Source organism: Cyphellophora attinorum (assembly GCF_001299255.1).
Source record: "Cyphellophora attinorum strain CBS 131958 chromosome Unknown Contig20, whole genome shotgun sequence".
Classification (NCBI taxonomy): Eukaryota; Fungi; Ascomycota; class Eurotiomycetes; order Chaetothyriales; family Cyphellophoraceae; genus Cyphellophora; species Cyphellophora attinorum.
The window spans coordinates 76,232-99,517 of record NW_017253248.1 but is presented as its reverse complement, the minus strand read 5'-3'; the positions used below and the strand labels follow the sequence as shown (position 1 = coordinate 99,517).

The window sequence follows — 23,286 nt, the reverse complement described above, 5'->3', positions numbered from 1 at the left end:
TTGGCGCTGGTATGCCATGCACAAGAACTCGAAAGCCGCTTCCCTCGTTGAAGACTCATTATCTCTCTACGGTGAATGCTCCGATTTCGTTCTCGAACAATCGTTACGCTCGGCAAAAACAACCGCGTTGTATAGGAACCCATACTTCGACCGGCGATGGGTATACAGCGAATTGTTGCTAGCGAGGAGCAAAAGGGTCCTTGCGGGTAGTGTCTCCATGTCATGGGCAGAACTTTTGCTTGTGTACAAACACACACCGGAGAGAGACGTGTTATCAGACTGGCTACAAGATAACATATTCATTGTCCCATACACAAAACCTCAAAAAGCAGTCCCTCTGGACTCTTTGCTTTCCAAACTCAACAACACAGAGTGTGAGCAGCGTCACGACTATATCTACGCATTCCTGGCGGCATGCAGCAATGGATCAGCGTTTCCTGTCAACTACAACTGCGACCTCTTTGAGCTATTGCTCGGAGCAGCCCTTTTCTGTATTTGTAACATAAAGAAGGGGCCCAGCGTCAAATACAATGACCTGTATGAAATTGAAACTCCATTTAGTGAGCTAGCTGATGTATGGAAACTTCACGACAGAGTCTTGTCAAGCGATATGTTGGAGTGTCGTGTTGTTCAAGAAGCGCTAGCGGACTATACGACCGACACTCGATTCAGCTTGCCGATTGAAGGCGCGATTCGCATGCCGTCCTATCGTCGCAAGCCATCAGCGGAGTATATACCCTCCGGATTTTCTCTCAGCTATGATTCCCTTGTGGCACAAACGTCTCATGCCCAGCGTGACAGCTACCTCGGACGGCTCTTGGTAGCTTCAGACGTGACGCATGTCCTTTTCAGCCGGGGTATACATACCAGCATACTACTGTTACGAAGTGTGCAATCACACCGTGAAAGTGTTCGCTTCGTCGTCATGGGTCATCTGCATCAAACACGGGAAAGCGATCGGAATCACTCATGCTACACATTCACTTCTGAGATATACGGGACACGAGGACTGCCCGGGATCTACGTGAAACCATACAAAGAACGTGGTGGATGTGATGATGACTCTGTGCTTGTCTTCTCCGACCTAAGGGCGCCGTTGGTCGCCCTTGGTCTACCAAGCAGACCGCATCAGCAGGGCGTTCGCATGGCAGCGCTGGACATACTGTATGATACTGTCTCGTTCCCTCTTCCATCCGTTAAGTTCGAAAGGGTAAATTGTCCTAGGACCTGGAGCAGTGACTATACCCTGATAGATCGGACTAAATGGCTAGCACCCGGTACTGGCGACGATACCTCTGCCGTCGGCCATGCAGAGCAGTCCCCTGATCCTCTCAGGGACCTCGAGTAGTGCAAGCAGAGGGCCAGCGTGTGATGCATGTACCAGGCCATTCGACGGTCCTCACTCAATCAGCAGGAAGTGTAAACGCCGTCAATGACGTCAGCAACGCCGGCCTGTATGGTCCCGCGAGTCAGCGACATCGAAGGACGGCAGCATCTCAGGAAGTCGTCGCTCACGATCTTCCAACCCGAGCCTCTCCTGCTTCGGGGTCGCGAGTCTCTGCATGACCGGGCTGTCCCACACCTGTACTGTCACAATATTTGACTCCTCCCTCGCGGATGGGATGTTCAGCTGGCAACCACGGCAAGCCTCACTGATGGCGCGAGGTGCCTTCATTGAGCCTGTCATCTGCATCGCTACTCAAGCACCAGCAGCGAAAAGACCTATTGGTAGAAGCAGGAAGCTTTTGACACCAATGCTACCGCCAGATCTTCGATCCTTGCCATGTGCAGTGAGTAAGTGCGGGATGTTCGGTCTGGCCCCAAGATCTTCGAGGACAGCGCAGTTGCATGTACAAACGATGGTGTGCGTCGATCAAGGAAGCTGTGGAGGTAAAGGTCATCATGCCTGACCTTTCGAATATATGTACACACCCACTCGTGCCAATGGAGTTGCACAAAAACTTTGCGAGATTCGCTTGCTGAATACCGCTGTTGACTAATTGAATATCTACACTCCAGTGCCAGTGTTTGGTGTGTCTGACGCACAGAATCCCCAATGCAGCTGTTAAGGTGGAAGAATGGACGGGGGAAAAGGCGATGATCCGATGCGAAGGTGGCGATGCAAGCCTGATCTGATCAATTCATATCACCCACTACTTTCTCCTCTCGCAATCGGCTTGCGAGGCTCGTTGTTGTCCTTTCTGGCTCTAAAACTTGTCGGTGCTGCAAAGGCTGCAGTATCCTTCCTCATTGTATTCGAACTACGGGCGACGACGTTTCGACCGGCGTAGCTGTACCACGACTCTGCGTCATGCTGTAAGGAGCCTGATCAATGTTTCGTCAGTATACATTTACACAGTCCGGTGATCAGCACATGGCAGAAGGCGTTCGGACTCGCAGGAATGCAGGTCGGGACTCACCAAAACCTTCTTCGCCTCCCAAACCCTCCACGCCAGGTTCTCGACCTTGCCATCTGCCTTGACCACCTCGGGCGCAAACTCGATCCCAAACATCTCCTGCAACGCGTACACTACCCGCTTCGCAAACTTTCCGTCCCTCTCTACTAATCCTCCGAATACTTCCCGACTTGTGGATGGTGCAATGTCCGGGTCCCGATCGAAGCAGTTCTGGACGACAGGTAACAAAAGTCGCTCGATATCCTGACGGACATACGCCTCAGTCTGCGCCGTCATAGTCGGACCCATAGTGACAGCAAGATCCTCTTCTTTCCAGTGTGGAATCTTGATCTCGAATCTGGGCGACAGGGCAAGGACGTTGTGCTTACCGGCATGGTGGTAACGGAATTCGTAGACGCCGATTGTCCAGAAGAGCTTGTCGCCGGAGAAAAGCATGCTGCCTGTGACACACTCTTCAGGCTGGCCTGTGTGAGGGCTAGTGCGCTTTGTGCGGGCGTCGCTTGTGAGAATACCGTCTTCGGAGTTGAGGAGATCAAATTCGCCCTTGTTGGTGGCGATCCATCTGCCTTGCGAAGGGACCTTTGTTGAGTCTTTGGAAGGGTTGTCGGAGACCTTGTAGAGACCAACCCAGTCAAGTCTGGAGTGATCGAGAGGCGCGGTCCATTGCACTTTGATCGGCGAGCCATATTCGATTTGAAGGTGTTTGCCGTCTGGCGATGGCTCGGTGCCGCCCATGATTTCCAAAGAATACTCCTCTGTGTCAATACCGACGAGTTCAGAGGAGAACCTATTCATCTGAAAGAGGCTCGGATACTTGCTGAAGAACTCTCTCGATTCGTGAGCCATGTGGTTTACTCCATCGAGGAGTTTCGGTCGAGCAGAGTCCAAGAGGTTTTCCACTTGGTCGAACGAATCACTGAGCACTTTGTCCAAGTTCTCTTGCCAGTCTCGGAATGGCGGCGGTAGTGATCGACGCAGGCTACGTACCAGGCCAGCATCCTGTCGCAGGTTTCGTCCGTACAGCTTCTGCATGTGTGGTCGTTCGACGAATTGAATGAAGGCCAAGCTCAGGGTATGGCTCAGCAAGGCTAGTCCGAAGATAGACTTACTGCTGGTGATGAGCGCAATGCCCCAGAGACCAGCCAGTCCAAGGACTCGTTCTGGATTGTTCAGGAAGCGATAGATACCACCATAAGTAAGCTTTGGATGTTGGTCGAAGAAAAAGTCGCCAAAAAACCAGCCAAATTCGCCGAGCTGACCATATATGCTGGCAGCCACCCAAACTTGTAGCGCAATGAGACCAGATCCGATGACATGCTTGAATAGTACCAGGCTTGAGCTCCAGTCCTCAGGGAAGGTGTAACTTTTCCACGCCGCGGCGACGAATGAAGCGTAGCACATGGTCATACTGAGATGATATGTACCCTTCCACTGTCGCCACGCTTCCCAAGTGCTTTCACCATATTTGAGAAAGTGGCGAGTCCAGCGCTTCTTGTTCGACTGTCGATTGAGTAAGAAGCCGATACCAACCGAGTACCAAATTCGGCAGAGACCTGCAAAGAAGACAAAGAGTGCTCGAATGGCAGGCGTTGTTGGAGTCAGTAGTGTGACAGCTAACGACAGCAGTTGTATAATGAAGATTGAGGAGTCCGTCGTGCGATGAAAATCAATGTTCTGGAGGCCAAGCAAGTTGTGAGTGACAGGTGCTGATTACTTCCAGCGCTGGGCCAACTTTCCGCCGTGTCGGTCCTTGACGGTGGCGGGCGCTGGCCACTGGCTGTTCGTGGTGGCGTATGGACCTGTCGGCGAGGTGGTGGAGAGCTGTAAGTTCGTTCAATGTGAGGGTTTTCGACCCAGACAAGGAACGCGAACTGAGCTGCATGAGCCGCGACGGAGACGAAGCACACAGTCCAGCTGGCAGCCATCAAGGACATCCCGTAGTAGCCAGTGTATCCAATGGAGTACATGGGGTGAGGGGCCATCTCGAAGACACCATCGAAAATGAGCTCTTGGTCGATCAGATAGAAGAAGTCGCCCCAGTACCAAGCAAAGTCCTTGACCACTCGATGGGCATCAAGCTTAACCCATATGTTGAAGGCAAAGAGTGTTGTGCCGGTCAGCCATCTTCCTACAGTCATGAGGGTTCCCTCTCCCGCCGGCTGATGAGCACAGGCGAATGCAAACAGGCAGTACGACACAAAGTCACACATGAGTATCAGATCGACGACTCGCCTGAAGAGTAGCCATGTATTGTATTCGATTGGTGCCGCAGCGAAGTCGTAGTCCTTCGGGATCTTGGTCTCGAACTCGCGTTTGAGGAAACGGTACAGCCCAGGTCGAGGATTCTTGCCCGTTGCAGGGTTGACGAAGATTTTGGATTTGCGCGCCCATCGCACCAGCATTTGATAGTGTGATTGCATGTGCAGGAGATAGCCAATGCCGACATTGTAGCCAGCTCTCCAGAAGGCATAGATGCAGCCAAATACCGGTATCCGATAGCCTGGTGGGAGTGCCCATAGGGTGAAGATGTGGACGGCAAGAACGAACAAGACTGCAATGTCAGATATGTTCTTGGGCTCCGATGGAGACAGTAACTGCGACACCATGTCGTGTGTGTACGGAACTGTAAATACTACCAGGCGTGTTAACGAGTCGGGGCATTGCAAGTGGTCTCCAACGTACCTGTTCCGTCGGGCGTGCGGCCGAAAGTCTTCTTATCCTTCTCGTCGGCGACATCTTTCTGGTCTTCGAGAGCGTTGAGCTCTAGGACTGTCTGCCGCGCTTCATCTGTTGACTTAGCTTGCAGCGGGGCATTACGCTGCCGAAGCCCCTCTTTGTCTGTTGCTTCGGCCATGACCAGCTCTGGGTATGATAGAGTGTTGCGTTACTGCCGCGCCTTCATGGCAATGTTCGTAGCTAGCTGTTGAATCGTGAGCTAATGCAACCACCCCGGGGCTGTTGAAGATCTCCGGAAAAGTGGAAGAGACGAGTACGAGCGAAGACGCCAGCGAATATGAATCCACGGGCCAGGTGTCCGCTGCACAACTACAATGAAGTCGAGATGTGGCTACGCGTTGGGCGGGCACTGTGAAGAAAACGCGTACCCTCAATGGCGTGTATTCGTTTTGACCATTGCCCATATAAGTTGCTGACCGGAAATGTATTTCACGTGAGGTGAGGGGCCATCGCTTAGCCGGAGACAAGAACATGTGAAAGGTGACGTGATCCAAATGTTTTCATCGTGGGGAGACAGCATGCGTTCTCGGCAGTTGCTCGAATGTCTGTTCCTTCCAACTTGAACATTTGAAGCACAGTTGACATCTGCAAGCAGTTCAGCGAGGTACTCAAGCCTCAGCTCGGGCACAAAAGGCGACCAGGCGCCCACAAGGCGTCATATAGCATGTTACCGACTACTGACAGGCATGACGCACCGTGGCCGTACTTGATGCCTCGATTGAAAGCACCAGGGAAAGAATGACCATCTTGGGTCAGTAGAGGGGTAAATCTGGTAGCGCTCAGCCCTATGGTACATCTTTTGGGGGTGCCGGGATGGCTCCTCTTTTGTCTCCGAGGCCGCCCGCGGGCGCTGGTCGCATCATCGTACTCTCCTGAGCGTAGATCAATCCCCTTGCGTTGCCATTATTGAATGATTGCATAACAGCTGACTTCGAGTCGTAAATCCTAGGCTTTGGAGATCTTAAGTGCGGATTTCCTTAGCTCCCGCAGACTTCAGCGCGTCGAGCGTCCTTGTGCTCGCGCGACTGAAGCCCACCAGTGGCGATTCCGGTACTTCAAGTTTCTCCGTTTCCTGGTGACAAATCCTCCAAACATTTAGAAGGTTTCGATTATCTCTCTATATCGCCCACTTCAGTGAACTTGTCGCTTGAGGAGACGTCAATCTGATTGCACTGACTGATAGCCATGGCGCCGTCGCTCGAAGAGCCGGTCGCCGATGCTCTGGAAAACCATCTGCGAACAAAGCCAGGTGAGCATCGACCCCGAATGCCACGATTCCTTGACTGATTCGCTATGTACCAGATCTTGTCGCACCGGAACCCGAACACTGTCCAGGGCCCGAGTCAGAACAGGCGGGACAGGGTGATGCCTGCAACGGCTGTCCAAACCAAGCGATTTGCGCATCGGCGCCCAAAGGACCTGATCCTGACATACCTATCATAACAGAACGTCTCGCAGGCGTAAGGCACAAGATACTAGTCTTGTCCGGCAAAGGCGGTGTCGGAAAGTCAACATTCTCATCACTACTCTCACATGCATTCGCCGCCAACCCGGAGTCTACAGTTGGACTGATGGACACAGATATATGCGGACCCTCAATACCTAAGATGATGGGAGTGGAGAGTGAAACAATACATGTTAGCAATGCTGGCTGGAGTCCTGTCTGGGTTAGCGACAATCTAGGCGTCATGAGCGTGCAATTCATGCTACCGAACAGAGACGACGCTGTCATCTGGCGAGGGCCTAAGAAGAACGGACTAATAAAACAGTTCCTCAAGGATGTTGAGTGGGGTGAACTCGACTATCTTATCGTTGACACCCCTCCTGGCACATCAGACGAGCACTTGTCTGTCAACTCGTTCCTCAAAGAGTCAGGAGTGGATGGGGCAGTGGTGGTCACGACCCCGCAAGAAGTTGCCTTGCTGGACGTCCGCAAAGAAATCGATTTCTGCCACAAGGCGGGCATTCGAGTCCTTGGACTGGTTGAAAACATGTCTGGTTTCGTCTGCCCAAAATGCACTCACCAATCTCAGATTTTCAAAGCTACGACTGGCGGCGGTGCTCAGTTGTGCAAAGACATGGGCATACCGTTCTTAGGTGCCGTTCCTCTCGATCCGCGCATTGGCATGGCATGTGACTTCGGGGAGAGCTTCATGGACAGCTTCCCAGAGTCGCCTGCAACACAAGCGCTTCGAGATGTGGTCAGAAAAGTGGGCGAACTGGTTGGAGAAGATCCCAACGAGGTGCTCCCAGATGGCCCGATTTAGAAGGCATCTGATTGTTGCGGTTCACAAAAACGGTAGCCTGGATCACAACCGTACGAAGTGCTTGGATCTGCGGTTCTCATCGATGCCGTGCCTGTCAGGTGTTGTTCGGCATGTGATATCCACTGATACGACTTCGAAGCCCTTTGCGATGCAAGCGAACACGCGGCCGGATCGTCGTTCAAACGTTGCAGCAGGAGCAGAACATCCAAAAAGAAAGAAGCAACGTTTGGCGGAGTCTTCCCAGACCAAGCGCGATTGGTCGAGAGTCCCTCTTGGCGACGCACCCCTGACATTGTGGGGTACCAGTCTTCACCTCCTTCAACATTCTGAAACGTCGTCCGAAGAATTTGCTCTGTCTCAGCTCCTGAACGGCGTCAATAACGACCGGTCGACGTTGTGGCTGCATGGAAAACTCTTCACCCAGAGTCCTCCTGGCGGAGTGCCCCGCTGTCAGTGATCGCAGTGGCCATTCAGTATTCTGGTACTGCCCCTCCTGAGACGTGTGCCCGCAAAGAGTTGCCACGATTCACCGATTCCAGTCGAGGCCACATGTCGTGGCTGCAGTCGAACGCGGGAGCGTGGATCATGGCACCAAGGTTCATGCCGTGTTTGGAAACCCCTCGCAGCCTACCCGGGCGGCCTTCACGGTGGATATGTTGAGTATAGTAGAAGTGTTTCCTCCAGCATCACCTGTTACATTTCTGCCTTGTCAAATCTTTGAATACAATCACACACTCATTGTGCCGTCGTCTCTTTCCTTCTCTTCAGTACGAACGAGTCTGGACTCATATTCATTCTACCGCCTTGCAGGGCAAGGTCGCCATTCATTTATACCAACGTCCAGCACTTGACGACTCTCCTTCAGCATGACCAGATTCTCCTCGTTCCTTTATGTTGCTCTATTCGTTTCACTGGTCTTGGCCAGCCCAATTTCACAGCAGAAAAAGCGCTCGTTCCGAGTACCAGTCATACCGAATCCGCATTATCGCCCACATGGTCCTCGAGCATACAAGCGAGCGCTGAATAAATTCGGCTTCAACGATATCACTTTCAAGGATGACGGCGACATTGCGACACGGCTCAAGGCAGCCTCAAACATGACGACGCCTTTGGCAGAAAACACCCAGGATGGAGCTGTTGCGACTGCCGGCACACAGAACGATGCCCAGTTTTTGTCACCCGTGACGATTGGAGGGCAAGAGTTGATTATGAACTTCGATTCTGGCAGTTCGGACACCTGGATCTTCAACACGAACCTGCCAGCTAGCGCACAACAGGGTCACACCGTCTACGACCCCACCAAGTCCAGCACCTTCAAGAACCTCTTGGCTGACTCGACGTTCAACGTTACCTATGGGGATGGATCAGCGGTGTCAGGACCAGTCGGTGTCGATACGGTCGATATTGGCGGGTCAACAGTCGCCCAGCAAGCCATTGGACTTCCGGACGTTGTCTCAGAGTCTTTCATCGTCGACAGCCAGTCGAATGGACTGGTCGGACTCGCTTTCTCCAAGTTGAATACAATCGAGCCTCAGAGGCAAAATACATTCTTCGAAAACGTGCTTCCTGACCTGTCGCAACCAGTGTTTACAGCCCAGCTGTTGGGAGGCAAGATAGGAGCTTACGAATTTGGGCGAATCGACTCGTCCGCCTTCACAGGAGAGCTAGCTCGAATCCCCGTTGACTCCAGTGAAGGATTCTGGAAAGTCCAGGCCGATCTTGCAAATGTGAATGGACGAGATATTCCCATCGATGGAGGATCGGCGATCATCGATACAGGCACATCCCTCATGCTCGTGCAGGAGCAGATGGTTGTCGGGTACTACAATCAGGTGCAAGGTGCAGAGCTGAATCAGCAAGTGGGTGGGATCATCTTCCCTTGCAATGCTGCCCTACCAGATCTCAAAGTCCGCATCGGAGATTCATATGTCGCGACAATACCAGGCTCAGGCATGAACTTTGCAGAGGTGGGCACAGACACTCAGACTGGAGAAGCGTTTTGCTTCGGCGGTCTTCAGTCGAACCAGGGTGTTCCATTCGCCATCTACGGAGACGTCTTCTTCAAGTCTCAGTTCGTAGCCTTCCAGGGCGGCAATGATCCTTCGATAGGAATCGCCCCTCACGTATGATGGTTTAAGCAGGGAGGGTTCCGTGGTGATTTGCATCTTAGCGCTTGGTGTTTTTGGGCATTTACAGGATAGAGACTATACAGACTTGACGACTATATCATGACAGGCTTCCCGGTCCACATACCGGTTGAAAACATACCTTCTTCCCAGACTTTTGCGGTCTTACATTGTGTCTGCCTCGTAGCTATCGATAGCAATTTCGTTTTTGCTTTGAGGAACCCTTGGCTCCTTCCTCGGTGTCTCGATGATGTCTTGCACTTTCCTCATGCACTGCGTCAGATGGAAGTAGCAGTGAGAGGGTATCTGTGGCAGTCGCTCCGGCATGCATTCACACGGCAAGCTCGACCATGGCGAGTGCTGCGAGCTTCAGCTGCGAGTCTGCCACGATGGTCTCCATCATGGCTTCACGAGTTCATCGGGATCAATGCATGCGTAGCTGTAGCATCTTATCCAACGTTGGCAAAGATGGCGAGCCCTGCCGATGAAACGACTTCATTACTTCGTCGCAAAGCCAAACGAGATGTGTCGGAGGGCAACATGATTGTGACGGGCGATTCTGCGGAGAGAAAAACTTTTGAGATCGCCATCCCCACCACAGGAATTCCTGGCTGCTACTCAACCTTCCATTGTTTCGACGACGGCACTACGTGCGAGCAAATACACCATCCACAACCTAGTGCTTCTTCCGAGTTCGACTTAGACACTGTTCCTGCACATCTTCACCAAGCCTTCAGATCGCCCGCCGAAGTAGCCATCTCTGGAGCCATAGCGGCGTCGAAGACGACAGTTGAGCCGACGTTGCCCTGCGAGACCGAAGAGTCGACGAGATCACAGCACGAGAACTCCAAACCGCAGACTATTAGAGTCGGTGACTCACAACCTCACCTCGACCAGCCCGTACCTCGACAGACGTCACAAACACTTCACAACTACAGCGCACTATCCTCTGGAATGAGTGACCACTCTCGACAGGCTTCAGCCGACCTCCAAAAGTCGCCAGCAAAAGAACACAAACCCCTCGTCGTCGGACGCACGAAGCCACCTCAGTTCAACATGTCCACCCCAAATACAGCCGCAGCCGAGGAGGAGCTCACAAAGAATGTCGAGACCAACACCATATCCGCCGCCCCAGCCTCAGACACACCCACCGCACCCAAACCCAAGAAAGAGAAAGCCCCTAAACAGCCCAAACAACAGAAACCCGCACCGGTCACAGCCCCTCTCTCACCCGCCCTCATCGACCTCCGTGTCGGCCACATCCTCCGCGCCATCAACCACCCCAACGCCGACTCCCTGTATGTCTCCACCATCGCCATGGGCGACCCCGAAGGCACCGAGCACACCCAAGTCGACGAAACAACCGGCAAAGTAGTGCGCACCGTCTGCTCCGGCCTCAACGGTCTCGTTCCCTTAGCCGAGATGCAAGACCGCAAAGTCGTTGTAGTCGCAAATCTCAAACCCGTCAACATGCGCTCCATCAAATCTGCCGCTATGGTCCTCGCTGCTAGCCCCAAAGCGGAGGAAGGTGCCGATCCGCATGCGGCTGATCGGGTGGTGGAGTTGGTCAATCCTCCGGAGGGTGCTGAGGCGGGTGAGCCGGTGTTCTTCGAGGGGTGGGAGTACGGTGAGGGCAAGGGGCCGGAGAAAGTGTTAAACCCGAAGAAGAAGCAGTGGGAGGCGATCCAGCCGGGTTTCTTCACTGGGGAGGACCTCGTGGTTGGGTTCGATGCGGGCAAGAGCGAAATGGAGGGCGACAAGAAAGGCGACCTGATTGTGAAGGGAAAGGGGAAGTGCACAGTCAAGACGCTGAAGGGCGCTGTTGTGCGATGATCGCCATGGTCCAAAGCCAGACGGAAGAATTGGGTGTTTGAAGGCCAAAATCCAGCAAAATATGCAGGGATGCGTACTATGAAATGACACCGGCATGAGACTATGGATTATGCACACAGCATACGGTACCCTTAGCATAGCTCGATACAGTATGATACCAAGTTAGACAGAAGACGATCGAATGCACATGCATTATCAGATTACCACCAATCTCTCTTCCGTGATCGAGCGAGCTTACGTACAAAACCCCGTCGTCCGGTTGAATGTCTCTGCTCTACTCCCGCCCATCTCTTTCTACTCATCCCACGGATGATCCGTCTCCTACAACTTCACCCGCTCCTGACTCCCACTCAACCTCCTCCCACCGCCACCAGGTCTGCCAACCATCCGCGGACTTGCTCCAGCAACACCAACACCGACAGCGACGCCACCGCTTACACCACCAGAGTTCCCTCTTGCCATAGGCACAGCACCGCTGATCGGCACACCAGCAGCAGCATTGGCGGCATCATCCATCAGCCCCACGCCGGCATTGCTGAAGCTGCTTCTAGTACTGGTCGTTGAGCCTTCGCCGTTCGTGCCGCTAGCGGGGACAGGCGCAGTCGGATTGCGAAACAGCTCTGACGGCCGATCGGTGTTTGACGCCATGGACGTCCTGCCTCTTTGTAGACCCACCGGTCTCGCCGCGGCCACGGCTGGCGATGTCGTCGAGGAGGAAGGTCCGGGCGCTGGCACCCCCGCTCCACCCTGGGACGACGGTTGCGACTGTCCCTGCTGAGCCGCAGCAGCCTGATGATGCGCAATCTGTATCCTCTCCCTCTCGCGATTCAGCAACCACTGCACCTGTGCACGTATACTGAACAGGCCCGCACCCTGCTGCGCCTGCTCTTCCTTCAGGCGGAGCGTTTCGTTCATGTGCATCATGCTGCTTTCGGCGTGGTTGGCTTGCAGGCCGTGGAGTTGGTCGCGGAGTTGGGAGATTTCGTGGGCGAGGTGCTGCATTTCTGCTTCTGCTTCGAGATGTTGGGAGTGGGAGCGGTGATGGGGTGTGTGGTGGTTGACGACGTTGGGCGTTAGTGGTCTGAGGTGGGCTGGGAGGGCGAGGTCCGTGTACAGGTTTGGTGGGACGGGGGAGTCTTCGTAGGGGATGCGGGGGACTTCCTCGATGGATAGGGTTGGTGAGGGAACGCGGGCTGGTGTGTCGACGCTGGATTCGGCGTCGGTGGGCAGGACGGGCAGGACGCGATTGTTGATGATGTCGTTGATCTTGTCAAGGCCCGTCTCGAGGACCTCGTTGCGAACTTTTGCGAGGGCGAGCTGCTCTGTCACGGACTTCAGGTTCTCGGCCTGTTTCTTGAAATGTGGCGCTAAGCGAGCGAAGGGACAGCCAACAGAGTGAAATTCCAGCTCTTCGGGTGATGAGAAAGGGATGTTCGTGCTGCACCCGAACTCGACGCCTGGACAGTAGCTTGTAATGTTTGCCTGGCAGATGTGTCCATTCTGGCCGGCGAGGTAGGCTTTGACGGTGATGCGCTCGCCACAAGCCTCGCACTTAACGCCGGTTGCAGGACAGTCCTCGTCCTTGTGCTTCAGCCATTCGCCGCGTCCGAGCTCGATGACTGCGCCACAATCACATTCGATGTGTGAGCTGTGGATACACGTGCCGTCGATGAAGTTCTTGCGCTTGACCTTCTTGTCGCAATTCCGTCCAGGACAGTCCATGGGGTACTCCCGACATTCCTTGATCGCGTGTCTCTCCATATATCCGCGTGCATGCACAGCCTCGCAGTCGTCATTTGGGCAGCGGACTTTGACGTCGTCGCACATGTTGACGATCAGGCGGGAAGCGCGTTGCGGGCGGCCAAGAATGTATGCTCTACATGTGGGACATTGGACGCGTGGATCGGGCTCCCGGCAGTATTCGTCGTAGCATTGGCGGCAGAAGGTATGATCGCAGTCGAGGACGATTGGGTCGACGAAGGGAACGTGACATATTGGACACATGAGGTGCGGGTCATAGTCGGAGACATAGTCCAGGTCACGGAGGTCGATCTTGGGTTCTGGAACGGGCAGGCCCTGTGCAAATGGTACGTGCGCGGATGCTATAAGGCGCGGTTGAGCGGATTGCGTGCGGATTGGGTAGGTCAGGTGTGGGGACGGCGGTGTCGATGGGCGGTGGAACTCTGCGAATAGTGACTCGAGGTGGTCTTGAAGTCCTCTGTCAAGTGGCTCGACCTCGTCATCGTCGTGGTGACCGTAGCCAAAGAAGGCGGACGGAGGGGTGCTCATTGTGTATGGTAGGTTGTATTAAGCTATGCGGTGAGAGGGAATGTATCGATCAAGGCAACCGGAGGGGTCCCATCATATTCATGTAGGTATATTCAAAGTATTTGTAGCAGTTGGCAGCGATTGATCAAGAGACTGTGGCACAGATGTCGCACTCGGGAATATGCCAGCACATCCCATGCAGTGTCCTTGACAGACGCAGGAACGACTCGACGCTTGCCGCAGGGCAAGATCGGGCTTACCCCACGCCGCTGCCAAGGTCTCGGGAGGCCGGTGCCGTGACCTATGAAGAGTGACGGAATAATGGGGCCTGAGGTGGGCGGATGCAACGACATCCATCCTTCCATGTCTGCACTCATCAGCTACATTGCGTTATACCACAGGCCGACCTAACTCTACGCTGCTCGATGTGTCAGACTAAGATCACCGAACCTGACTCTCATTGACCATTCCCCACCGATAGACGTCCGGCAGCATCAAGACGGCTCCGTAGCCCACCGCAGTTGCCGCCGGTGCCCGTCAGCAGCCCTGCTGCTCGGCCCACGCCATGTCCAACGCCTCCCAACTCCTGCTCCTAGCAGACCACATCAAGCTCTCTCTCCTCGAGCGCCAACGCGCCATCTCACTTAACCTCGACCCCAATCCCTCCCAAGACTCAAACATCTCCCGCTCCCTCGAGTCCTTCCGCGAAGGCATAGAGTCCCTCGCCTCGCGCTCTTCCGACAACGACCAGATCTCCAACTTGCGATCCCAGTATCATGATCTTTCCAAACAGTTCCATGGCGATGCCTCGACGACAGCAGAGACGACGCTTACATCGCCCAATGACCCTACATTGAAGAACGACTTCGCGCACGCCCGGTCTCGACCTAGTCAAGAACATGGTGCCCGACCGAACATGACCAAATCCTCCAGCTTGCGCGGCAAAGACAGCCTGTCAGCTTCAAACAAGAATGTCCGCTTCCGCGACGACCCTTCCCAGGATTCGCTGGACGATTCACCAGAAGACGATGATCCCAATCGCGCTTCATTGTTTCCTCAGCGATACACCGACGACCCGTCTCCCACTCCAGACCCAACAGCAGATATGACCAACACGCAAATCCACAGCTGCCACCAACAAGTCCTGCAAGAACAGGACGACCAGCTCGACACTCTATCCGAGTCGATCGGACGACAACGGCATTTGGCGATGCAGGTGGGCGATGAGTTGGAAGGGCAAGTTGCACTCTTGGATCAGGTGGATCGAGGTGTCGATCGGCATCAGGGACGTTTAGATGGCGCGAGAAAACGGCTGAAGGGTGTAAGCAGTAAGGCAAAGGAGAATTGGGGGATGACCACGATCGTGGTGCTGATTGTTGTTCTGGTGTTGTTGATTGTGGTTTTGAAATGAAACCGAGAGGTCTCAGCGGGAACTCTGGGGGATGTGCACAATTAGCTCTCGATCAACAGCCTCGAGGCACGTAGACCTGGGATGTGTATCTATTTCTGTTCTCGGGACGCAAGGCGCAACGGGAACTGGAATGATAGTCAATGGAAGGGCATCGTTAAGCGAAACCTGCACTGAATGTACCATGGCTGTAAAGATGTTGTGCGGACGATGCATTTCCAGCGACAGAAACGAGATCATTGTGGATGACAACGGCACGACAACGTCAGGAACATACACGGACATCGTAAACAGAGCGAGTCCTACGTCCCAAGCCGAAGATCCCATGAAAGCTACCTATGCACAATCCAAGTAACGCAGTGACAGCGCACACCACGAGTCACACTCTCAAAGCAGACAACTCGAATGACCCGCGCCGCACGGAGCTGTCTGCTGCCATGGCCTAGATATCTTCGCGGTGAATCGAAGTACTAGATTAATAAAGATCATAAAAGAGTGCCGAAGAACTCTCATCCTCTATCAATCAGCGAGCCGTATATATTTCCGTGCAGAGAAGTAGGTAAAGGTAGGCCACGTCACCACCAGAACCATCATATTTGTGGCTCTGACTTGATTGATGACATTGCCATTGATGAACAGCACATGCCATCCGATCTCGTAGCTGCTGCGATATGCGCAGTAATAAAACATGTGGCCTATGCCTGCTGTTCGGTCCCGTCGACCACGGTCTAAAGATTGCTAAGGCAAGCGGATTCCGTTGTCTTGAACGAGACTTGATCGTCAGACTCTTCCTCCTCCAGTGTGCTGCGATCGGAGCCAGGTGGCACCCCCTTTTTTTGCCAGAATGATGTTCGCTCCATCGACACTAGCTTCATGGACGATGATGAGTCTCCTGTGTCATCCGAGTCCGAGTCTCCTGAGCCCTCGAAAGTACCCCGGAATTCAACCTCTTCGAACATGATTGGCTCAATCGCAAACGACATAGGATCGTAGAGGATATCCAGCGCTGACAAACGAAGGTTCCGGTACCCAGTCCAGCCCGGTAGACCGAAGACGATCACAGCAGACCTCAATTCAGACACAACAAGATTGGGCTTTCCAATGTGGTTACTTGACCGTCTCAAGTGAATGCCCGGCAGACCTTTTGGGCCGTATATCTCTGTAGCACACGTGAACTTGTGGGCATCACTTGCGTGATCCGGGCGCTCTAGGGGCTGTTTCGCGAGAGATGTGTACTCTCGCCTGCCGTGAAGTCGGCCCAGAATTTTGAAGCACCTACTTTGGCAGCAGGGGCCCTCGCATCGTGACAGCAATACCATGGTGACCGACTTATCGCGATGGCAAGTAACAACGTGTGTCGCCCCAGCAGCCGCAAGCACTTGGTCAAAATAGCTGGTCACAACATTGGCACCAGACTCCGTTATGTCGAAGAAGAGATCGTAAGTCATCACATACTCGTACCGCGACACAGAACTGAAATGTGAACCATCTATCAGGAAATCGGTCTCACTTGGATGGCTGAAGCAGTCCTGAGCTGTATAGCAGGCAAGACGCCTGCCAATGCTCACAGCTTCAGTCATTGGGCCGCACGCGATCTGCTCATGCAACATCCACAACTCCGCGAGACGTTCAAACACTTTCGAAAAGTCCGGTGACATTAGGTACGCCATCCCATCGCTGAGATTTAGCGGGTTAGAGAGGCAGAACAAAGCTGTTCCGAGCAGGAGCTCGATGAGACTGCAGTCATAGCTGATAGGAAAGGATGAGCCGTTGTTACAGAATCCGAGAAAGGCGTACACGTAATCGTGGGTTTCTTGGCATCGCGTGCGGCGATAGTAATTCAACGCAGTCTCTAGAGCTGTACCCCTCAATGTCAACTTGTCCAAGACGTCGATGTAGTTTAAGTCGTCGTTATCAGCGTAGTCCCATAGGAGCATTACAATTGGCCAGGATATCCGAATGGTGCCAACATATATCGTCTTCTTCCTTGCAAGCAGCATCTCACCATAAACCCACCGACGGTCAAAATATGGCGCTGCAAGTACGCTCTCTATGGTCGCTGAGCGCATTGATCGTTTCAGAAGATGGTGATAGGACCTCCCGCACATCCTGTTCAATGGAAGTCGTGCAAGGCGCTGCATCAGTGCGGTGCTTCTGAATAGTCGCCTTATGAATGTGTTACTCGAGAGCAATTCCGTGCTGCTTCGATTTAGCATTGTCAAAGGGCTGTGGACTGTCGCCAGGAGGCGGAACAGGCGAAGATCCCAGCCAGAGGCAAGTTCGATACCCCTACCAAGCCATGTCACAACTTCCTCTGCTCGCTTGTAAATGTCACTCATCATCCACACCTGATGGTTACGCTCATGGACGTTTGCCTGGTTGATACAAATTGTGTCGATCCACAAGGTGCGGTGCTTCATTCGCCTGGTCCACTTCGTTATATCCTTGCGGTAAACCTGGAGAAAGTCATGGAGATTTGCCCGCACCTCAAGGCGCTTTCCGTCGACCACGATTTGATGTTGGTCTTGCTCAGGATTGCCCCATGCATATGAGAGAGCTCTGTAGTCCAGAACGTGGTCATCTGATACCGGGCTGAGTGTTATTGTTCGTAGGCGACCTTGGATCATGCCATCGCTAGTCAATTTGGGGAAGAGATCGAGGACGCGTATCTCGCGGGCATCTTTGTCGACACCAGAGTACTCGTACGGTTGGCGACTAATGGAAGTGGTCATCGCTCCAAGCTGTAAAGACCTCTGTGATGCTTTAGCTTCGCATCGATCTTAGATTTCTTTGCGAGCCGTTCCAAATGGGAAGCCAGACTGACAGCTTCCACCACTCACATCAACTTGTGGGAACACGCACTGTTGGCGCCGACAGAAGCTTCGAGCATGATGCCCATATTCGACTACTCCGTCGCTGTCATATAGACCATTCTCAGGCTGCAGTGTCGTCGATGCATGTCCTCATTAACAAGGCGCTGTCCAGAGCTTCACGAAGCACTTATCTGATTGGATGATCATGCACGTCAAAAGGTCCTGCAGATCAGCCCGGGATTTTGGTGTCGCTACCGCCAAGCTTCGAAGGCGGGCCCAAGTTCGGCGGAAGGCGCCCATATCCTACGCTCGCACTTGCGCTGACAGCGCTTGGAAGTCGTCAGGTGCGACTGCAGTCCGGAACCCGATATAGTTGAAGGTTGGCGAGTAGGCAGGTACGTCCACCAGAGATTTCTGCCGAGCCCGTAGATCCACAGTTTGACCACAGCCGGGCTAAACGACTTACCTATCTGTCTAGGTACCCGGGCAGGCGAGAGGTATCTACGACTGGACTTTTGCTTCCCTATTTGTTCCTGTACTCTTCATTCAGGCAAAGCGTAGACAGCTTCGCCGCCTACTGGTGGAACACTTCAAGCAAACGCTGTCGCTGGGCCGCATGAGGTTACCCTGCTCTGTACGCCGTCTATCCCGTCTCTTGTCAAGCCATGTGGTCTTTCTCGTGGGCAAGGATCGAAGGTGAGCAGAATAACTTGTCAAGACCTGTCACTCGGTACTCTATCTTTCTTCTCGTTGTGCCATAAACTCAGTCTTGTCTGCAAAGTTCAAAGCTGAGCAAGTCCTCTTGTGAAGAATTCTGACTCGCATATGCCCTGGATCGCAAGGTCTTCATTTTTTCCTCGTCGGATGCAGGTATCAGTCCACGGGGCAATTTGCGGACGAAAACCTGCAAGAGCCCTGCACGCTTCTGTTGAGCTGGGATGCCACACTGAGGCACATTAATGACATGCGATGGAGGGACACCAACGACATGCGGCAAGGGCTCGTCGCGTGACGTGTAGGCGCTCGGATCGGGCGGCGTCCACGTAGCTCTCTCGACAACATCGAAGCCGAGGTGGTAGCCCCGCGGAAACATGACTTTCTCAAAGTCGACAGGCTGTATAGGATAGGACTCTGGGTCGTACAGTCCACCTAGAGCTGCGATGCGGATGTGTTGGTATTGTGGCCCCGTCGGCAAACCGAGAAGAATAAGGCAGATCGTGAGTCGGTGAAGGATATAACTATGTCCATATGATCCCCAAGACGAGGCCTGGTGTAGACTTCTGGCAGACCATCTGGGCCGTAGAATACAGAATACAGGTTGGCGGCAGCAGTACCTCGCCCCGCCCCGTATGTCATGAGAATTTGACCTGAGACGTGGAACTCATCTTTGCGGCACTCCAATAGCAAGAGCTCATCTCGCAAATATCTGCCGCTTGCGTTAAGGTAATAAGCGTGTGTCACGTTTCGAAATGTGGGACTTTGGTCCAGATAGTCCCTTATAGGGGCATCGATCTGCTCCAGCGAAACACAAACAAGGTGTTCATCAGCAAAGTGCTTTCCTGCAGGCCACCTGAAGACGGCCTCGGCCGTATAGCCAACGATTCGACTCCGAATACTTGCGACGGCAGCCGCTCGGTTCGACAACAGCCGGTCCTTTCCCAGCTGCCATTCATCCGCAAGGGCGCCAACGGATCTGCGTACCATTGCAGCATCCTGGAGCGACGAAATTCCGTTGAACTGAAGCCTGGATACACAGAAGAGAGCTGTGCCGAGTGAGAGCTCCAACAGACTACAGCCGTAGTCAATAGGAAAGCTCTGGCCATCATAACACGCTCCAAGAAAGGCGTAAACATGATCGTGGGCCTCTTGACACTTTGAATGTCTGTAGTGTTCCAAAAGATACGCCAGAGGCATTTCATTTGTTGAGCGGTCGAGCAGAGAGCGCAGAAACCTGTGACGGGGCCAGGAACTTCTTTCTCCATTCTCTGCATGCTCATACAAGAGCCTCATGTTCGTCCATGACAAAAAGCTGCTTCCTGCGAAAATTGTCTTATTCCTCGCAAGCAACATCTCGCTGTATACCCACCGTCGTCCAAAGTATGGTGCATTCCATAGGTCATGTGGTACGCCACATGGATACATGAAGTAGACACATCGCCTCGTGAGGCAATCGAGGGCATTCAGTGCTTTGCGTGCTGACCATGACATGACCATATCCAGTCTCGGGCCCAGGGCACATATGCTACGGTTCGGACGCCACGGCCGACCCGAATGCTCCTGTGAAGCACGCCGATCGAGGCGCTCAGATACCTTCCATGCTTCGAAAACTTCGTACAAGTAAGTCAGCACGTGAAAATAGTCAACACCAACTCCTTCGTGTAAGAAGATATCCGCATCTCGCCCAAGCCAGATCACGACCTGTTTCGCTTGGCGATAGATGCTGCTCATCAACCGGACCTAATGATTGCGCTCCTCTATGTCGGATTGATTTATACATATCGCGTCTATCCACAGATTTCGTCGTTTTGCGAGCTTTGACTTCCTGCTGTACGCCTGCAGAAAGTCGTACAGGTTCTCGCGCACTGTGAGAAGCTTGCCGTCAACAATGATCTGACGCTTAGGTTGCTCGGGACCCCATGCATAAGAGAGAGCTCTGAGGTTGGTTGCTTTGGACAATTCCAGCGTCTCCAAACGACACTGGATGAAGCCGTCGACCGATAAAGTGCGGAAGAGATGAATGAGTCGTATCTCGTGGGTGTTGCCGTTGAGACGGGCATAATCATATGGCCGGCGGTCAATGACGCCAGCCATTGCTCATATGAATGTGCCTGTGCGATGTCGAGGGGCTTCGCATCGCAGACATGTCTTCTCGTATGACACACCCAGTGTGCCCAAGCGAATTATCGGGGTTGACGTCGACTGCCGCGGAGGGCAAGTGCGATTGCCATGAGGAAAAGGATTCCGAGCCGTTGCGCAGTATAGGGCTGTGGCGCTGTAGACTCAAGCCCTTACAAACAGGGCGCTGCTAAGCGCCGCAGAAGCGTTCATTTGATTGGATGTTGGATCGTCGAAAGGTCCTGCAGACCAGTCCGGGACTTTGGTGACACAAAGTGCAGATTCCTCCATCGTTACTGTCGAGACGAGACCAGAGAATGAAGGAGACCATCGAGAGCCCGCGTTTGCTGCATTTCCAGATGGCCCTTGACGGGCAGAAGTGTTTGGGCTATCTGCTACGTTTCTCTTGTGCACTACCCTTATCTTCGCAGGAGCGGGATGCTGCTATTTTCCGAGGACTGGAACTTCGGTTCGTGCCTGCCTGTGAAATGCGATTGTGTGCTATGCTCGGCGACGCAGAAGCTCAGTACCAAATACTCCTACATCGATGGTGCGGTAGGGTCCTCGGCCCATCCGGATCAAAGTGACTGCCTCCTCTACCGATTGCACTTGTCGTCGTTGGGTCCGTGATAGTTGCTGCTGCTCTTCCTGCAGCGCCTGTGTGTTTCCAGCCGCAGTCTCTGCAAGGTCCTGCGCCTCGAGCTCTTTGGCTGTGTCGTAAAGAAGGTAGTCTAAAAGGACGGCATTGAGGTGGACCTGAACTTTTCTTCTCTCCTTCTTGGGAACTGAGGATGCGGAGGATGAAAGAGGTGGCATCGTTGGTGATTCGGACGCTGTGGCTGGCAATTCGGTTGCTTGTGATGGAGATCGTGCTGGCAGATGTGGTTCGGTCGCCTCCATCGATGGTTCGGCTGGTGAACTGATATCGGCTGTGTCGATTGCATTGCCGGCTGCGATGGAGTGTGGGTCTGCGGAAGTGTCAGACGAGGGCACGGCTGACGGCGTTGTGGGGAGACCCGTGGTCATTGTTGGTGCCGAAACGTCTGCTGTATCGGTCTCTGCGTTCGAGTCACGTAGTGAGACCGCTTCCAGAGCCTTGATGGACTCTGTGCCTGTCCGCGATATAGGGTCAGTGACCTCAGCGTTCGCATCCAATGGCTTGGTGCCAGAGGATTCGATGTCGACTTTTGCATCCGGTGCTGTTGCATCAATGCTTTTGCGTGGGCGTGATACGATGATGCCGCCGCTTACTGCGCCGTGTCGAAGAGCTGAGCTTGCAGCCACACTTGACGGAGGCTTTGCCTCGCACTCATCAACTTCATGCTCAACCTCGACCTCCCACGTCTCCCCACCCAACCTCACAATTTCCCTTCTCAACAACTCCACAGCCCAGACGCTGCAGCCCCGGATCTCTACCTCAAGATCCTCACCAGACTCAAAGATCTCCTTACGTCGGATCTTGGTCTCTAGTCGAGGACTGTACCTCAACACACCTAGTCGCTGCAACATCTGAGGCACTCGATAGTCGGCGAACATGGTAAGCGCGGTACCGATGTCGTCGAAATTCCCGAAGCATTGACCACGAAAACACGCCCAGAGATCTGCGACGAGGATTTGTGCTCGTTTGTGTAGACTGACGGTGCGATTGGCGAACGTGTCGGTGTCGGAAAAGTGGTTTGGGAAGTCGGATGTCAGGAGGTTGACTAGCCTGGCGGCGGAGTGGTTGGCTTCGTTTATCAATGCCAGAGGATCCAGATCGAAAGCTGTGCGAAGGAGGTGAACTCGCTCGGCATAAAGAGGCATTGGCTCATTGGTGGCAGAGCGGAAAATATGTGCCATATTCGTCGTCGGTCAAGGTCGACCAGCTTATCGGGGTGGTTATGGGATAGCCTGCGATGGAGCACTTACCTGTGAGCGGACTGCATTTCACTGACTCGGTCTGCTGTACGTGGCAGGGAGTGGTGCGTATCTGGGCACGGTGTACTGACCTTCCTCAAGAGCTCTCTGTAGCGCAGCGACAAGACTCCAATAGCCTGTCCACTTCCTACCTCTGTAGTCTACAGCAAACCTCTGATCCTCGGGCAGATCGGACCAAAAGCTGAAATTGAGAATGCTCATCGTGAAGATAAAGTTCACAGTCGCCTCGCCACCCCTTGGCTTAGGATGCAATTCATGCCTTGCCCAGTCGTAGGTCGAGTACTGCCGCTTCTTCAGCTGCTCGTAGAGCATGACCGCGGCCTGCTTCGTGCCATGAGTGACGATGGCGACATCGATGGCATTATCGTAGATGTACTCTGCTGACTTCAATACACCAGTGCTTGGAGGGGCTTCAGGTCTAGGACCGAGACCAAGAGATTGAGCGAGCAGCGCAAGCAGCTCGGGATCAGCTTCGTCATCGGACATTGCTTACTGACGCGACCAAATGGATGCTCAGGAGTCAAAGACACTGCTGACGGTGATCTCGGTAGTTGCAAGAATGGTTAGGAATCCTTCTAGAAGGATGACTCTTGCCGTACACGAAGTGATCAACAGCGCGACACGGTCGGCCTTGATAGAGAGCGAGGTCGTAGGGAAGAGATGTGC

General features: G+C 53.6%; 10 protein-coding genes across 10 annotated transcripts; 4 read left to right on the top strand and 6 right to left on the bottom strand.

Moving 5' to 3' along the window:
- Positions 1-2,247: 2,247 nt before the first annotated feature.
- On the bottom strand, positions 2,248-5,271 carry AB675_1025 (Phosphatidylethanolamine N-methyltransferase; the record flags this gene model as incomplete). The annotated part of the gene is made up of 4 exons (XM_018139018.1): positions 2,248-2,325; positions 2,421-4,123; positions 4,150-5,049; positions 5,100-5,271. 4 exons carry the CDS (start codon positions 5,269-5,271, stop codon positions 2,248-2,250), a joined length of 2,853 nt encoding a protein of 950 aa, XP_017998124.1.
- Positions 5,272-6,338: 1,067 nt separating this feature from the next.
- AB675_1024 (Cytosolic Fe-S cluster assembly factor NBP35) lies at positions 6,339-7,420 on the top strand (the record flags this gene model as incomplete). Its single annotated transcript, XM_018139007.1, has 2 exons — positions 6,339-6,402; positions 6,456-7,420. 2 exons carry the CDS (start codon positions 6,339-6,341, stop codon positions 7,418-7,420), a joined length of 1,029 nt encoding a protein of 342 aa, XP_017998094.1.
- Positions 7,421-8,286: 866 nt separating this feature from the next.
- Positions 8,287-9,549, top strand: AB675_1023 (Aspartic protease PEP3; the record flags this gene model as incomplete). Its single annotated transcript, XM_018138997.1, has 1 exon — positions 8,287-9,549. The coding sequence occupies one exon, from the start codon at positions 8,287-8,289 to the stop codon at positions 9,547-9,549; it is 1,263 nt and encodes a 420-aa protein (XP_017998074.1).
- Positions 9,550-10,014: 465 nt separating this feature from the next.
- Positions 10,015-11,379, top strand: AB675_1022 (tRNA-aminoacylation cofactor arc1; the record flags this gene model as incomplete). The annotated part of the gene is made up of 1 exon (XM_018138986.1): positions 10,015-11,379. The coding sequence occupies one exon, from the start codon at positions 10,015-10,017 to the stop codon at positions 11,377-11,379; it is 1,365 nt and encodes a 454-aa protein (XP_017998043.1).
- Positions 11,380-11,700: 321 nt separating this feature from the next.
- On the bottom strand, positions 11,701-13,668 carry AB675_1021 (uncharacterized protein; the record flags this gene model as incomplete). The annotated part of the gene is made up of 1 exon (XM_018138975.1): positions 11,701-13,668. The coding sequence occupies one exon, from the start codon at positions 13,666-13,668 to the stop codon at positions 11,701-11,703; it is 1,968 nt and encodes a 655-aa protein (XP_017998017.1).
- A 544-nt stretch (positions 13,669-14,212) lies between these two features.
- On the top strand, positions 14,213-15,058 carry AB675_1020 (uncharacterized protein; the record flags this gene model as incomplete). The annotated part of the gene is made up of 1 exon (XM_018138965.1): positions 14,213-15,058. The coding sequence occupies one exon, from the start codon at positions 14,213-14,215 to the stop codon at positions 15,056-15,058; it is 846 nt and encodes a 281-aa protein (XP_017998207.1).
- Positions 15,059-15,783: 725 nt separating this feature from the next.
- On the bottom strand, positions 15,784-17,787 carry AB675_1019 (uncharacterized protein; the record flags this gene model as incomplete). Its single annotated transcript, XM_018138953.1, has 1 exon — positions 15,784-17,787. One exon carries the CDS (start codon positions 17,785-17,787, stop codon positions 15,784-15,786), a length of 2,004 nt encoding a protein of 667 aa, XP_017998182.1.
- A 2,538-nt stretch (positions 17,788-20,325) lies between these two features.
- Positions 20,326-20,679, bottom strand: AB675_1018 (uncharacterized protein; the record flags this gene model as incomplete). The annotated part of the gene is made up of 1 exon (XM_018138944.1): positions 20,326-20,679. One exon carries the CDS (start codon positions 20,677-20,679, stop codon positions 20,326-20,328), a length of 354 nt encoding a protein of 117 aa, XP_017998036.1.
- A 525-nt stretch (positions 20,680-21,204) lies between these two features.
- AB675_1017 (uncharacterized protein) lies at positions 21,205-22,542 on the bottom strand (the record flags this gene model as incomplete). The annotated part of the gene is made up of 1 exon (XM_018138934.1): positions 21,205-22,542. The coding sequence occupies one exon, from the start codon at positions 22,540-22,542 to the stop codon at positions 21,205-21,207; it is 1,338 nt and encodes a 445-aa protein (XP_017998159.1).
- An 87-nt stretch (positions 22,543-22,629) lies between these two features.
- On the bottom strand, positions 22,630-23,106 carry AB675_1016 (uncharacterized protein; the record flags this gene model as incomplete). The annotated part of the gene is made up of 1 exon (XM_018138923.1): positions 22,630-23,106. One exon carries the CDS (start codon positions 23,104-23,106, stop codon positions 22,630-22,632), a length of 477 nt encoding a protein of 158 aa, XP_017998185.1.
- Between the last annotated feature and the right edge of the window lie 180 nt (positions 23,107-23,286).